General features: G+C 47.2%; 1 protein-coding gene across 1 annotated transcript in view; it reads right to left on the bottom strand.

Annotated features, from left to right (window-relative positions):
• TOX2 (TOX high mobility group box family member 2) overlaps positions 1 to 16,907 on the bottom strand; it is a 175,619-nt gene that overhangs the window by 65,993 nt on the left and 92,719 nt on the right. Inside the window, exon 3 of the mRNA XM_064730140.1 lies at positions 8,195 to 8,440. Within this exon, the coding sequence (XP_064586210.1) occupies positions 8,195 to 8,440 (246 nt within the window). The remainder of the gene's footprint in view (positions 1 to 8,194; positions 8,441 to 16,907) is intronic.

The raw sequence follows: 16,907 nt of genomic DNA, 5'->3' as shown, positions 1-16,907 counted from the left end.
TGAAATAAGAAAACGGAACATTACCCTGAAGGACTGTTTGAAAATAAATAATTATAGAAGGTGAAGAAAAGCTGTTTAAAACCATTTTTCTGAGTTTTATAAAATTTAAAAAGACATATTTCTTTCATTTATTGCCTCTGAGAAAAACACTAGCAGAGAATTGCAAACAGGGCTCTGCTTAATACAAAGAACCCTTCATGTAGGGTTGTGTTATTACCATTTTCCACCTCATGTTTGGGAGTTTAGTTTTTAAATACTGAACCATTAATAAACAGAAAGCCAAATTAGTCAAAACCTTAAAGCTCACAACACAGAATTGCCAGTGAAAACTTATCCAGGACTGAAACAAGGGGAACTCAGGGAAGTTTTTGCTGCTGGTGACCCGAGCAATGCTCTTGTTGGTTTGTTTATTTATAAACGCTCTTGTGAAGAGTAGCAACTTGCTTTGAAGGGCAATGCTGCCTGTACACTGCACTGGGGTGTGGATTATTTTAAATAACTTATTTTAGCAGGCAGTGACTCAGAATTATTGAAATATTGATGCATTGGAAGGATTTGCCCACAGCATGTAAACCACTCTGCCTGCTGGGATTGTGGATTTCCAGCGTCCTGGAGGAAAGGCTGGCACAGCTTACTTGGTTTTTGTGACAATATTTAATTGACATAAGGAGTTTTTTACAATGAGAGTGGTAAAATATGCCACAGGTTGCCCAGAGCAGCTGTGGCTGCCCCATCCCTGAAGTGTCCCAGGCCAGTTTGGATGGGGTTTGGAGCAATCTGGGTTCTGGCTTTGCAATCTTCCTGCAGGACTGTGGAGTGTGTGAGGGTCTCCAAGACGAGGTGAGAGATGAGAATTTGACTCTTTCTTCTCAAAAGGCTGAATTATTATTTTATGATATTGTATTATATCAAAAGAATGCTATACTAAAACTATTCTAAAGAAATAGAGAAAGGATACATCAGAAGGTTTCACAAGAATGATAAAGAAAAACCTGTGACTCCTCAGAGCCTCAACACAGCTGGACCATGATTGGTCATTAAATTAAAACAATTCACATGGAACCAATCAAACATTCACCTGTTGGTAAACAATGTCCAGGCCACATTCCAAAGCAGCAAACATAGGAGCAGCAATCAGATAATTATTGTTTTCATTCCTCTCTGAGGCTTCTCAGCTTCCCAGGAGAAAATCCTGGGCAAAGAGGATTTTTCAGAAAATATCATGGTGACACAGCCTCACTCTAGGCTGGTGAGCACCAAGCTTGTTCTTGGAGCCTACAGCATCCCAGGAATGTCCGTCCCAGCTCTAGGAAAGGGCTACTTTTCCTTTCCATTTCTCAGATGGGACACAGGCAGCTGGGTTCCTGCTGGTTTATTTTACTGCTCTCCTCTCTGTTCCACACCAAAGCCCCATTGTGTTGGTAAGCAGCTGTTCAAACTCAACTGAAACCTTCTGGAATTTCAGGGTGGCAATCACCTTTCTTCTACAATTCACTCCCATTCACCATTTTACTCTCTCACCTCTACCTAAACAGGTTCCCCAGCTCACTGGAAATGTAACATTTTACACCATGGATGTTCCTTTTTGCCTCGGAGGATTTTCAGTATTTTACAGATAACTCTGTTCCACTCAACAAACTGAAACAAAACCTTTCAGGCTGTGGCTGAAGCCTTTCTGCCCTTGCACCAGCTTGCTGAGAGCATAAAAAGGCACCCCAGTGGGCTGAAGGAAATGTTAGTGCCTTTAGAGGAGCCACAAAAATCTCTCATTGTGAGAAGCAATGGGAAGAGGCAGACACAGGGAGAGGTGTCAGTCTCTCCAACCAGCTCTGTTACACCTACAAAGCTCATGTTGGCTCACAGGAGCAGCCACATGCCCAAAAGAATGCCCAAAAGGATGCTAGCCTCATACCCAAAAGGAAGCTAGCTACATACCCAAAAGGATGCTATAGCCACATGCCCAAAAGGATGCCCAAAGGGGTAGTAGTCACATGCTCAAAAGGGTGCTAGCCACATACCCAAAAGGATGCTGGGCACATGCCCTAAAGGATGCTATAGCCACATGCCCAAAAGGATGCCCTAAAGGATGCTATAGCCACATGCCCAAAAGGATGCTGGGCACATGCCCTAAAGGATGCAGCTACATGCCCAAAAGGATGCCCTAAAGGATGCAGCTACATACCCGAAAGGATGCCCTAAAGGATGCTATAGCCACATGCCCAAAAGGATGCCCAAAAGGATGCTAGCCACATGCCCAAAAGGATGCTAGCCACATGCTCAAAAGGATGCCCAAAAGGGTGCTTCCCACATGCCCAAAAGGATGCCCAAAAGGATGCTAGCCACAAGCTCAAAGGAATGCAGCCACATGCCCAAAAGGATGCCCAAAAGGATGCTAGCCACAAGCTCAAAGGAATGCAGCCACATGCCCAAAAGGATGCCCAATAGCATGCTAGCCAAATGCCCAAAGGTGCTAGCTACATACCCTAAAGGATGCTAGCCACCTGCTCAAAAGGATGCTGTCCACATGCCCAAAGGATGCTGGGCACATGCCCAAAAAGAAGCTGGGCACCTGCAGAAATGCATGGCTGTGCCCTGGCCAGGGCAGAGCAGAGGAAGCAGGGTGGCTGTTCCTTGCTGCATCCTGTGGCCAGGCTTGGGGGAGCACAGTTTTGGGGTCCTGGAGCAGTGATGGAGAGCTCTGGGCAGTGCTGTCCCCCCATTCAGGGGCTCCTGGCTCCCCCCACCTGATAAGCAGAGGCTCCCCCAGCCCTCCTGGCTGTTATCCAATATTTATGAAAATATTTTTGTGCTGTGTTGGACATTCCTGGGCTCTGACCTTGATCGCCCCTTTGTTTCTGTCAAAAATGTTCTGCCAAATCCACTCTGAAATCTCATTTATTCCCAGCAGCTCCTTAACTCAGCGCTCACCCACCTCCCCACTGATCCACAGCACATCTCTGCCCCCTCCCCTGCTTTCCCCACAGCCCCAAATCCCACCCCAGTGTGATCCCAGCCCAGCAGGACTCCCTGTGGATCTCTGGGAGGCTCAGCTGCAGTGGGATGTTCACAGTGAGCAAACTTATTCTCTTCCCAAGGAAAACGGTTTTTTTTTCCCTCTTTGATTACTTTTCCCTAATCACTCCCATTTCTCAGTGACAGTCACACCTCTCCTATTTTCCCTCCCTCCTGCCATTCCTCCTCTTTCCCTTCTCTTCCCTTCCTTTTTTCCCAGAGGAAAAGAGACATCACTAGAAAAGAAAACTCCACTGCAGTAAGAATTTTCTGTTTGTTTCTTGTCATCAACACAAAAAAACCCCAACAAACCAACAAACCCTCCCCAAATGAGCCAGCTCTGCCTCCTCCCCAGCTCTCCCTCACCCCTTCCAGCAGTTCTTCACTCGTCACATCCTGTGCCAACTCTTTGTCCACTCTCGTCCATCCATCCCTGCTTTCCATGGAAAACTCCCTTAACTTCTAAAAACTCATGGAGGGGGAAAAAAAGGGAAATGAAGTGACAGAAAGAGCAGTGAAGAGCCATGACATGGAAATGTGGAGCTGGTCCATGGGCAGATCCAAGTGGGAGTGTGTGGTGTTTGTGAGGGTCCCCTGGATCAGGGAAGAGATGAGAATCTGACTCCAAGTTCTCAGAAGGCTGATATATTATATTATGATATGATATGAAATTATATACTAAAATTATACTAAGGAAAGAGAAAAGGACACATCAGAGGGTTTAACAAGAATGATAAAGAAAAACCTGTGACTTCTCAGAGCCTTGACACAGCTGGACCATGATCCGTCATTATATTAAAACAATTCACATGCTGGGTGATAAACAATCTCCAAATCACATTCCAAAGCAGCAAAACAAGGAGAAGCTGAAGCTTTTCAGCTTCCCAGGTGAAGAAATCCTGGCAAAGTGATTTTTCAGAAAATATATCATGGTAACAGTGGTGTGGAGGGTGCTCTGGGTGGTGCTGCTGCAGGGATGAGCAAACAGAAAGGATGCTGGGTTTGGGGTTTCAGGGTCTCCATGTGACAGCCCAGAGCAAACAGAAGGGATGCTGGGTTTGGGGTTTCCAGGGTCTCAATCTGGCAGCCCATGGGTGAGCTGGAGCCAGGAGCAGGGGCTGGCACACAAATCCTCCTTCACTCCCAGCTCCTGTCCTGCCATGGGAATTTCTGTGCTCATTAAAGTCCCTTGGCACTGGTTACCTGCACAGTGGGAGCAGGAGGGTAATCCTTGAGAGGCACTGGGAGGTTTAATGCAGTCTGTGGGTAATGTGGGACATCCCAGGACAGAGACACACATAGGGGACAGCAACCTGCAGCTGGATTTTCTTTATTCACATCTGAGCTCTCAGGAAAAAATACCAATCCTATGGCACTTGGTGAATCCTGGCTCATGTCTTATCAGCAGTTAGAGATTTGTTCTGTTTTTTTTTTTTTCTTTTGACTTAAAAAAATCCTAAGGCTCAAGTTACATTTTTAGAGCAGAAGTCTGGCCAATGTCTAAACATTTTACCCTGAATTGCTTGTTGTTTCTCATTGTATTCAAACATACAGACATGGCAACCAAGGCAGGAAATAGCTGTGTGTGCAAAAACCTGTGTGAGCTACAGCAGAGAGCAGCAGGGAGGGGAGAGGCTCCAGCATTTGCATCAGCAGTGCTGGTCCTGGAACAAACCCAAAACCTCTGCACTCTGAGCCACTTCTCTGAGCTCTGAGCAAGCAGGGCTCACTCCAGACTGGCCTCCCATCACTGCCTGGGTGAAATCATCCCTCTGTCTCTGGAAGTGTTGGCAAATAAGCCCCAGAATGGTTTGGGTTGGAAAGGACCTTAAACCTCATCCCATTCCACTCCTGCCATGGCAGGGACACCTTCCACTGTCCCAGGTTGCTACAAGCCCCATCCAGCCTGGCCTTGGGCACTGCCAGGGATCCAGGGGCAGCCCCAGCTGCTCTGGGCACCCTGTGCCAGGGCCTGCCCACCCTCACAGGGAACAATTCCTCATTCTCAATATCCCATCCATCCCTGCCCTCTGGCACTGGGAGCCATTCCCTGTGTCCTGTCCCTCCATGCCTTGTCCCCAGTCCCTCTCCAGCTCTCCTGGAGCCCCTGTAGGCACTGGCAGGTGCTATTAGCTGTTAACCAGATGAGTTTATAGTGTGCTTTCTCTCCAGGATTCGTCTGTGCCCTGATTACAGGTGCTGCTCCTTCAGCACCCTCAGGAGCTGCAGGTGTGCCCTGGGACCATCATGGGCTGCTGCTGCAGCAAAAGGAGACTTGGGGGAGACAAAGGGGACTTGATTCCCCACCAAAAGGGACAGAAATTGTCACCCTTCAGTGGAAAAACGGCTGTGATGGGAGCATAAGGCAGGATTCAATTCTAAAACTGCAACACAGCTCCCTCCCTGTCCCCTTTGCTGCTGGGGCCTCTGAAGATGTAACACAGCCCCGAGGGTTTCTAAAACTGAACAGCTTCAGTTCACTCTCACCTGGGAAATTCAGGGTTCACTGGACTTTTTTTATTTTCATGGTAAGGGGCAAACAAATCTTAATCTCTCTATTCTACATTTACAGCCCACTAAGTCCCCTTCTTATCTTCTGTGGCTCGGCTCTGATTTATCATCACCGAGCTGCATTTGTAAAACAGTACCATAAAGTAAGAAAGAGAACATTTCCCAAGGACTACTCCAAAATAAATTATTTCAGACACAGAGGAGCTGCTTAATAAATCCCCCTCTTCTTTTTTTTCTTTAGGTATTTTAGAAAGTGATTTATAAGTGCAATATCACCTCTCAAAAATGAGACAATCAACACGGGATAAAATTATCATGTTATGAAAATAGGGGTCAGGCAAAGGGGCTGTGCTTTAAATTAAACCAGGGAAAAATGTTTCATCTGAAATTGACTCTTTCTGTCTCAGAAATGAATGTTTTAATCACCTAAGAACCTAAAAGGTAACACAGAGCCCTCAGTAATATTTAATTCCATAGAAATATGCCTCTGTTCAATATTGATGGGCAGAACATGATATTTCTCTTAAACACACTAACAATGAAACTCAGAGACTCATCAGGACTTCAGAAAGCCTTGGGATTTTCCTAGACTAAGAGATAATATGCCATTTAATATTTAAATATCACTACCTTTCAGACCCTTATCTATTGAAGCAATCAACACCAAGCCTTCCCCAGCTAGGCAGGGCCAGACTCCCAGCCACGCTCTCTAAGTGAAATTAACTCTGTTTGATATCAATGGCATTCAAAATCAATGATCTTAGAGAGAAACAATGTCAAAAACCAACCACGGGGCTGAAGCTGCTGGAGAGGAAAATGGCATTAAACAGCAGCAGTATCAATTCAATATCACTGTCAAAATCAACCAACCTTTCCTCAGTGCTGCTGATGCAGAAGCGCTGTAAGCTCTAATTAGCCCTGGAGTTTCTTCCCTGAGCTTCACTTTACTTCATTATCCCTGCCTTGTTTATCGCTGCACGAGTCATTTGAAACTTTGCAAGGTATCCCCTTCCCAGGAGTGAGGCAGTTGGAGTTTGTGAGAGCAGGGAGGGATCCTGTTCCCCCTGGAATCGATAGGGGGATTCATCCCTTCACATCCCTGCTCCTCCTGCTGCTGCCACCCTGCCGTGGCACAGGGGTGACAGGGAGGAAAAGAAAGGACACCATGCCATGGGGGATGGGGCACATGCACGTTTCTTGGTTTTTAGGGAGTGATGCTGTTTTGGTTTTGCCTTTTTTTTTTATTCTCTGTATTCTTCACACATATATGTCACCGTGATATTTTCTGAAAAATCCCTTCACCAGGATTTCTTCTCCTGGCAAGATGAGAAGCCTCAACTTCTCCATGTTTTGCTCTTCTCCATGTTTTGCTCCTCTGGAATGTGATTTGGAGAATTGTTTACCTAGCATGTGAATTGTTTTAACTTAGTGACCAATCCCAGTCCAGCTGTGGGGACTCTGGTCTGTCATGAGTTTTTATTATTCATTCTTGTATCCTTTTATTATTCCTCTTGTATCCTTCTGATGTATCCTTTCTTCTATTCTTTAGTATAGCTTTAGTATAGCATTTTATAATATAATATAATATAATATAATATAATATAATATAATATAATATAATATAATATAATATAATATAATATAATATAATATCAGCCTTCTGAGAACTTGGAGTCAGATTCTCATCTCTCACCTCGTCCTGGGGACCCACCACAACACATATATTCATAGCTCTGTAGCACATTGTATTAGTGAATAGTTTTCCCAGTGCTTTTCCAAGACCTTTCCCTAAGCAGAAAGATAAAACAAATTCCAGAGCTCCAAGCCCCAGGGGTACAGGACCCCAGAGCTGTCTTGGTTCTTCCTGGGAAGAGAACAAGGCTGAGAACAACTCTTGGATTTCCATTCCATGGACAGAGCACAGCCAGTGCCAAGGGGGACTCCAGAGAAGGGGCTGGACCTGGGGGGGAATTGCCTCATCACTTGTGCTGCTAATTGGTGCTTTTTGTCAATTTTGCTAATTTCCTAAAACCTATAAAAATGTACTCACCCCTGTGGGAGTGGGCTTTTTGTGGACATCCTTCTATAACTGCCCTGAAACCTTCAAATAAAAATCCACTTCTATATTCAAAGAATTCCCAGAATGGCCAGGTTGGAAGAGACCTTCAAGATCATCGAGTCCAACCCAGCCTCAACCCCTCACACAAACCCTGGCACCCAGTGCCACATCCAGGCTTTGTTAAACACACCCAGGGATGGGGACTCCACCACCTCCCTGGGCAGCCATCCCAGAACTTTATCATTCTTTCCCAATCTCCAACCTGTATTTTCCTTGGTGCAGCTGGAGGCTGTGTGCTCTGGTTGTGTCAGTGCTGCCCAAAATATCACCTCCTTACTAAAATGATCTCAAGCTTCATTTCCAAACTGGTGGAAAAGACAACATGAGGATGTTCCACACAGAGGGAGGAAAACCTTTTTCCCTGATCCTGAGTGGTTAACGAGGCTCAGGAGGACACCAAAGGAAGCATGAAACTGCCACCATGAGCAGGGTGACCACACTGACACCGCAGCTCCTCCCACCCCTCATGGCAAACAGCTCATCACCAAGAGTGGTGAGCTCAGCTCAGTGCTGGAAACACAGAGTGCTTTGGATGAAAGGAGAGGCACTGACCGTGGGCAGCTGGCTGGAGAGGAGGTGCCCATCCTGGCTCAGCATGTTGGACACCATGATGGCCGGCAGGTCCATGTTCTGGTAGGGATAGGCTGGGATCAGGCTGTTGGGAGGGAGGCTGTGGCACAGAGAGTGGTATCCAGTTTCATGCTCCACCAAGTGCAGGAGGGACGGGTCGGGGAGGTTGGGAGGCGTTATGGGAGGGATCTCGTAGTCCTCGTTGTTCTCATTCTGACTGTTGTATGTCTGAAACACCAAAGAGACAGTTTGCAACATGTCACTGATATGTATGAAAATTCAGAATTTTATAATGTACTTAGGCAGGTGGAGGAAAGCAGAAATATATTGAAATAACAGAAATATATTTAACAAATTTGCTCATTTAACAAATCTGCAAAAGTACAGAAGACAGTTCGTAACATGAATGTAACTTTCTAGGTAGAGACAACTTGTAAAAGAACACATAAGAATTTAGCTGCTAGGTAAAGGCTGTAAATATAAGAAAACTCAGTAACGCAAGACTTAGGTATTGTTGAAACCCACAAAGCAGAACCTTTTGCTTAAGGAGCTCCTGATTTTGGCCAGGACAAACTGACCTGAGACAAAGCCAAACCTTCACTGCGCCTGCCCAGAAGAAAGGGTCAAGCAGAGAACATCAAGGAAGATGAGGTTACTTCATCAAAGACACCCACCCAGGACCACCAGGAGGAGTGGCACCAGCCAATACTGTGGGGAAGGAATGGGTGGGAAGGGAGATGTGGGCTTGGGGGGTCAATGTGTATTTAAACCTGAAATTTGTCTCACCAGGTACACATGTCTTTGGTGGAAATACCCCCATGTCTTTGGTGGAAATGTCCCCAATGTCCTTGGTGGAAATACCCCAATGTCCTTGGTGGAAATACCCCCAAAGTCTTTGGTGGAAATATCCCTATTTCTTTGGTGGAAATACTCCCATGTCTGTGGTGGAAATATCCCCATGTCTTTCTTTGATGGAAATACCCCCATGTCTTTGGTGGAAATATCCCCATGTCTTTGGTGGAAATATCCCCATGTCTTTGTCTTTGATGGAAATACCCCCATCTGTCTCAGCTGGAATAAAACATACCTGTTATACAATTTTTAATTGTAAAGTCTTTATTCCTCAAATCATCACTGCCTCACTACTTTGGCAAAGAAAAATGACTATTTCTCTAAGAAATACAGGTTCCAGTGGAAATGGGTTTGTTGTGATAAAAAGGCACCTCCAGTCCTGCACACCAGGATTGTAACGAGGCAGGACCCAGGGTGTGAGTGTGGCATCCCTGCTCCATCCATCAGGAGCACACCACGGACCCCTGGAGGCATCCCCTTGCTCCCTGCTCCCTCACTGCATCCCTGCTCATCTCTGAGTCCCAAGAACCTCAGCAGAAGCCCCCACACCTGGAGCACAGCCATGGAAGGGCAGGGCTGCCCCTGACCAGCTGCTGCCCTCCTAGGCCAAAGTCTCTCTCTGGGCACCCAGCTCAGCTCTCAACCTACTGCTGGTATTTTAAAGAGCTTTTCTGAGAATTAGAGCTGTAGAAATACAATTATTTGGGATCAAAATTCACAGAATTATGGAACAGTTTGGGTTACAAGGGATGTTAAAGCCCATCCAGTCCCATCCCTGGGACAGGGACACCTTCCACTGTCCCAGGTTGCTCCAAGCCCTGTCCAGCCTGGCCTTGGGCACTGCCAGGGATCCAGGGGCAGCCACAGCTGTGCCAGGGCCTGCCCACCCTCACAGTAAAGCATTTTCCCCTAATATCTAATCTAACCCTGCCTTCTGTCAGGTTAAACCCATTCTCTCTCATCCTGGCTCCCTTAGAATCCTCAAAAACTCCAGCACAGGAGCTACAACCAGGGAGGGGGATTTAGAAACACAGCCATCACTCTTTAAAAACTCTTTAAAGAAAGCTTGTGTGACTCCACCACATATGGAGATTTGTCCTTGCTTACATCCCCTCCCAAATTTCATCTGGAAAAGCATTTCCTCACCTCCCTACTGACACTCCCTCGAGGTGACACGAACATGCAGAGATGTTGAAACTCTGTCTGCTCCCCATGTTTTCTCATGCCTTGTTTACTTCTAAGCATTCCCATTTCTATAAAAATCTGTTATTGCACCTGTGCAATCATTTTCACTGCAGACAAAACCATTTTTTCTTCATAATGTGTGAATCTATCCAAAATTATTAATTACCAACACAGAATATAATGAGTCTCTGGCAGAGGAGGCTTATTCTAAACATCAACTGTTTCACCTATTATTATAGCATATGAAATTCTGATTAGCTCCAGCATTACACACATGCTAAAGCTAAATTTCCCAGATCACCTAGTTTCATGGTTGGATTTGGACTTAATACTTGATTTAAGAGCAAAACCCCAGATGTTAAAAAACCAGTTAAGCACTGTAGGCTTTAATAATCCATTGTCCCAGAGCTCACCCCTGGATTCGTGCTCCTCATCACCACACACTGTGGGGGAGAAATTCTTTCATGAAATAAAATAAAAATGAAATGAAATGAAATAAAATAATAAATAAAATAAAATAAAATAAAATAAAATAAAATAAAATAAAATAAAATAAAATAAAATAAAATAAAATAAAATAAAGCCTGTGATTAACTGGAGCACAGCAGTCAGTGGGAGAGGCAGCAGGGAGCAAGGAGGGATCTGTGGATTGGTGAAAGGGCACTGCCAGGAGAACCATGGAGTCCAAGAGCCCCTCTTGGATCCACCTGGGATAGTGCCCATGGCAGGGATTTGGAATGAGATGAACCTTAATGTCCCTTCCAACCCAACCCATTTGATGATTCTGTGATTCAAGGGCAGGTTCTGCATATCTGACCCAAACCTTTATGTTTACCTGAGATTCCCACTGGCTGTAGGGAAACAGGAGCACAACAGAAACACAAGAGAGAGCCTCAACCATGACAGCTCTGTACCCACTGTTACTGTTCAGGGGAAATTCAAGCTCATCTCTTTTTCCAGGCAGCTTCTGTCTGTCATTGTTGTGATCCAGGGAAGCAGTGGGCTGAGGGGATGTACTCAATGCAGACAGAGAGATCCCATTTAATACATCTCATAGCTGTGTTTCCATTTGGGCTCCACTCCTCGAGGTACACTGATTCTTTCCCAGTTATTTAAGAGGATTTTTCTCCATGCTTTACAGAAAGGGATTTAAATAAATCAGCGCACAGCAAACTTGTTCCTCCAGCTGGTTTATTTTGGTATCAGGTATATAAGCAAGTGGCTTTGCTGTACTTAACTAAATTATGTAAAACCCACTCAAAGTTTCCTAAAGCTCTCTTCAAAACTACGAGTCCCCTGTATTGCTGCAGAGCAGCTCACCCAAGGGCTTTGAGGTGGTTTTGTACAGGGTGCCAAAGCCCCAGCACCCTGCTCACCCCCAGGCACGTTTCTGCCTCTGTTCTATTCAACCCAGGGGAAAAAAAAAAGAAAAAAAAGAGAAAAAAGAAAAAAAAGACCTGTTTAAATCACAAAGCTTTCCCAACAGCTACAGCATTTTGCAGACGTATCAAAATTACAATCAAAGCTGTACACAATCAAAATCAGATTAGACAATATCCAATCAACATAATCAGCGTTTGTCAGAGCCTGCCAGCTTTCACACCCTGTGCTACCCAGAGTGGGCTGCCCTCACTCCAGGCTGCTTGAAATAGATGGTCAGAGAGATAAGGAGGGGAGATGAGGCACACAGACACTCAGAAGGCTGGGAAAAGGTGATTTATTGTCACACACAGTGCTTGTTGGTGTGTCCACAGTGACACCTCTGTGCACAGATCTGTGCCCTCAACCCCTCTGCAGCAACACCCAGCTCATCTCCACCACCATGTGGGCTCTGTGGCAGATTATATTTCCTATTCTTATGTTAATTTGAATTAAATTAAACAGCCAATTATGGGTTCTAAGGATACATTACAAATTAGATTAGCGGGCTGGTCTGAAGCCATTCATCCCACCAGGGCTCCGAGCGTGGAGCAGCTCGTGCTGCTGAATGGCTGCCCATTTACTGTGCACAAAAAAGGCTCCAGGATTTTCCACTGTCAAACAGATGACAGTTGTTGTGATTACACATTATTCCTCTTCAAATTAAAACACTGCAATCAGCTGAAACAACAAGGCTCTTCTTGCAAACCCTCTCGTGGCTGGTGCTGCCGGGCAGATGCCACGGGATGCTTGGAGCAGGGAAGCCCTGCAGGGGGGTGGGCACACAGGATGGAGCCAGATCCATCACAGAGGGGACACTGCCCCTCCTCTGAGTGCCCCCTTTGCCCTCAGCCCCACAGGGAAGCCCTGCAGTGGGGTAGGGACACAGGATGGAGCCTGGTCCTGTCCTACAGGGGACAGTGCCTCTCCTCTGAGTGCCCCCCTTGCCCTCAACCCCACAGGTTGCACCAGCTGTAGGGGTTGAATAGCATCAAACTGCCCTGAGCATGGCCTCAGGGTTATCATAGAATCATAAAATAGTGTGGGAAGAGACATGAAGGATCATCTCATTCTAGAGCTCCTGCCATGGCACTATCCACTATCCTGCCTCCTTCCACCATCCCAAGGTGCTCCAAGCCCCATCCAGCCTGGCCTTGGGCACTGCCAGGGATCCAGGGGCATCCCCAGCTGCTCTGGGCACCCTGTGCCAGGGCCTCAGCACCTCATAAACCTGGTTCTGCCCCATGCTTACACAGGACAGCATCATACCAGGTACAACCAACCTCCAACAGCAGCAAAATTGTATTTTAAAACACTTCTTCCATCTTGAATACTTATTGTTTAACTAACAATACAAAATTGTTATTTAAAACACTTTATCCATCTTGAAATCCAAGTCTGAGCAGGGGTCCCTACACCATCTCCATCCAACAGCAGGTTGAGGGTCAGAAGACAGAGAACTGGAGGGGAGGTGATGTGGGGGGTTGGAATGGGGAGAGAGGCTCTGGCCCCTGGCAAGGTGACACCCAGGCCATGTCCAGCACCAAGAGGAATCAGAACTGGCTGCTCCCTCCCAGCTCACAGCACGGGGCTGGGGACATGGTATTGGGAATGATTTGAGAGGAAAGGCAGAATTCCTGAACCTTTTGCAAGAGCAGGGGCTGGCCTGCACAGCCAGGCCCCACTGCTGAGCTGTCAGCAGCCCCTGCAGCTCTTGGAGACACCCCAGTGTGGTCTCCTGCCAACGCTGCTCCCCACCACAGGGACAACCTGCCCAGACCTCCCAGACCTGCTGCATTCCCTGCTGCTTTCAGGACAGGGAGGCAGAGATGGACAGGAGGCATCCCAGGTGCCCAGGAGAGGGCTCTCAGGTGGGAGGCAGCTCTGGGGAATGCCTGTCCATGGCAGGTGGCTCCTGTGCTGCCAACACAGAGCACATCTGGGGGTTGTGGCCTGATGGGCACAGTGACCCTGTCACCCTCTGCCATGCTCCCAAAACCACCGTTGAAACTGCTGCTGCTTCACCTTGTGCCTCTCCTCTTGGACTGTAAATGAAGCCAAACCCCAGCAAGTTGCCACCAGCCATCCCATAACAGAGGCTGGGGAACATCCCTAGCACTGCAGCAAAGAGGAGGATGGGCCAAGGGACATCCAGGTGTCTGAATGTCACACAGATCTGAGGGACCAGCTGTGACCCAGCCGAGGACATCCAGATGTTTGATTGTCACACAGCTCTTAAGAACCAGCTGTGACCCAACCAAGGGACATCCAGATGTCTGAATGTCACACAGCTCTTTGGGACAAGCTGTGACCCAGCTGTGACCAGCTGTGACCCAGCCAAGGACATCCAGATGTTTGAATGTCACACAGCTCTGAGGGACCAGCTGTGAGCCAGCCAAAGCCATGGCAGAGCCATGTTCCAAAGGACACTGCAGATCCTCATGCAGGTGACTCAGGAGGGAGGGACAAGTGCTGGGCATGTCTATAAATGATACCTGCATCTTCCTCCTGCCTTTCTCCTCCTGTCCTCCTTTACAAACCACCCCACAGCGAGGCAGCAGCATCTCTGCACTGCATGTTGGTGTTAATCACACAAGGCATGGCTTCACCAAGGACCTGGGACACCTTTGTCCTCCTTGGCAGCATGGCAAATGCCCAGTGACCCCAATTCTCCACTGAGTCATGTTCTGTGTGATTATCCCCGAGGATCCAGGAGTTGCAGCCAAGCATGGATTCAGAGAAATGTTCTTCACAGTGAGAGGGATAAAGATTTGTAGTATTATTGCAGGTAAATATTTGCCCTGTCAAAAAGCATTCAGCAGTAAATGTGAGCCTGAGAGAGAACATTTGTTCTTGGGAAGGTACAAGGAAATTGGGAGGCTGCTGCAATCTATCCAGGTGACACAAACCACCATGTGTGACCATGTTCACAGGGGTCTGAGGATGAGGGAAGAGACGAGGATCTGACTCCATGTTTCAGAAGGCTGATTTATTATTTTGTCATTTATATTACATTAAAACTACACTAAAAGAATAGAAGAAAGGATTTAATCAGAAGGCTGGCTAAGAATAGAATAGCAAAGAATGATAACAAAGATTTGTGACTTGGCTCCATGTCTGAGCTAGCTCACTGTGATTGGCCATTAATTACAAACACTCAACATGGGCCAATCACAGATCCACCTGTTGCATTCCACAGCAGCAGATAATCAATGTTTACATTTTGTTTTTGAAGCCTCTCAGCTTCTCAAGAGGAAAAATTTTAAAGAAAAGATTTTTCATAAAAGATGTTTGCGACAACCATGGACTCTGTGCCATCCCTCATCTAACTGGGCTTTTCCTGAAGCTAATGCAAAAGCTCAGTGACACTCCTGACACTTTAGAGATGAGATGGGTCTAAAGAGACCCAAACCAGCCTGGCAAGCCTGCAAAGTGAGGAAAACATTGATATTTGTGAGGCTGGGAGATGCTGCAGCTTGGGCTCCTGGTGGGCACAAGGAGCACAGGGAGGTTATGGGGTGCCCACCCCATCCCATGAGCTGTGATGGCAATCCCCCCAGCCCAGTCCCAGGAACAGCACTCTGCCACCAGCCCCACACAGGGAAGGAGCTGCAGACAAGCAGCCAGGTGGTTTGGGGGTATCTTGATTTCTCCAAAGCTGGATGTGTCAGTGAGGAGACAGAGAAGCACACGGGTGGATTCGCCAAACACACACATTCCCTATTCCCTACACACATCTCTAAGGTGCCAGTGGTCACAGGAACTGCAAGGATCAGGTTGAGAGAACACCTTGAGCCACAGAAAGAGTCCAAACACAAGGAAGAAAGTAAAATCCAAGCCTCCTGAGGACCAGCTGCCCATATTTCCTCAAAAGGTCCCATATTTCTTCCCTTTGGTCTCCTCTCCCACTGCACCCATTACTCACACAGGCACAATCCTATTTGCCAGAAGGGGATTTTGATACATTTCTCCAGCAGAGAAACCAGAGGGGTTTTGTGCTCATCTCATGGCACTGAAGCCACGGGGACAGAAATGGCAAGGAAATCCCTTGGGACATTGCAAACTCCAGAGAAATGCTCTGGGGCCAGCACAGAATGGACGGGTGATTGCTGTGGGGTGCCCCTTCCATCACCCCTTCTGCAGGCAGGGATGGCAGAGGGCTCCTGTTCACACCTGGGATCCCCCAAATCCAGGGATTCTTGCCAAGAAGTGAAGCAGGGCTGATTTTCTGCCTCAGCAGCTCTGGGTTTTAGGAATGGAAATTGATTTGCCTCATCCTCATACCCAGAGAGGTGTGTGAATACCAGGGTCAATGAATTATGTGGGGAGAGGTGGATAAATACTGGAAAGAAGTATTTATTAACAGTCAGTCACATACAATCTACAAATTGTCTTTGAAGTTTTCCCAGGCCCTGCTACATTAATTTTCACATGCTCAGGGTTTTTACTAGGGGAATGCTGTTGAAAAGGGAAAATGAGTTCTTGCCTGAGCAGAAATGTGCCCTGGAAGTGTCTGCACAATATTCAGCAAGAGGCTGGGGGCACAGCAGAGCAGCAGGGAACCTGTGGGAGAGTGGGCTCTTCCTCCTGTGTGTTCTCAGATCATAGAAACACTGAATGGTTTGGGCTGGAAAGGACCTCAAAGTTCATCTTTTTCCAAACCCCCTCCTATGGGCAGGGACACCTTCCACTGTCCCAGGGTGCTCCCAGCCTGGCCTTGGGCACTGCCAGGGATCCAGGGGCAGCCACAGCTGCTCTGGGCACCCTGTGCCAGGGCCTGCCCACCCTCCCAGGGAACAATCCCTTCCCAGTCCCCCATCCATCCCTGCCCTCTGGCAGTGGGAGCCATTTCCTGTGTCCTGTCCCTCCATCCCTTGTCCCCAGTCCCACCTCAGCTCTCTTGGAGCCCCTTCAGGCCCTGGAAGGGGCTCTGAGTTCTCCCTGGAGCCTTTTCTTCTCCAGCTGAGCACCCCAAGCTCTCCCAGCCGGTTCCCAGAGCAAAGATTATTCTCTCCAAAAACCCCAAGCAAGTGCTGGTTGTCTCAAAGATCAATTCCCCACCTCCACACTCCACAGGCATTGCTCTGATGCAGACTCTGTACTACAACTGCAGCACAAATCCATTCCCAGCTCAATCCCAGCTCTTCCGGATGGCTTCACCTCTGAATCAGCAGCATGTTTATACTTTTGAACTTCACATGAGTTGAGCCTCTCCTGTGGATTCCATGCAATCCTGGAG

This window comes from Zonotrichia leucophrys, chromosome 20 (assembly GCF_028769735.1).
Source record: "Zonotrichia leucophrys gambelii isolate GWCS_2022_RI chromosome 20, RI_Zleu_2.0, whole genome shotgun sequence".
Lineage (NCBI taxonomy): Eukaryota > Metazoa > Chordata > Aves > Passeriformes > Passerellidae > Zonotrichia > Zonotrichia leucophrys.
This window is presented reverse-complemented; position numbering and strand designations above follow the sequence as displayed.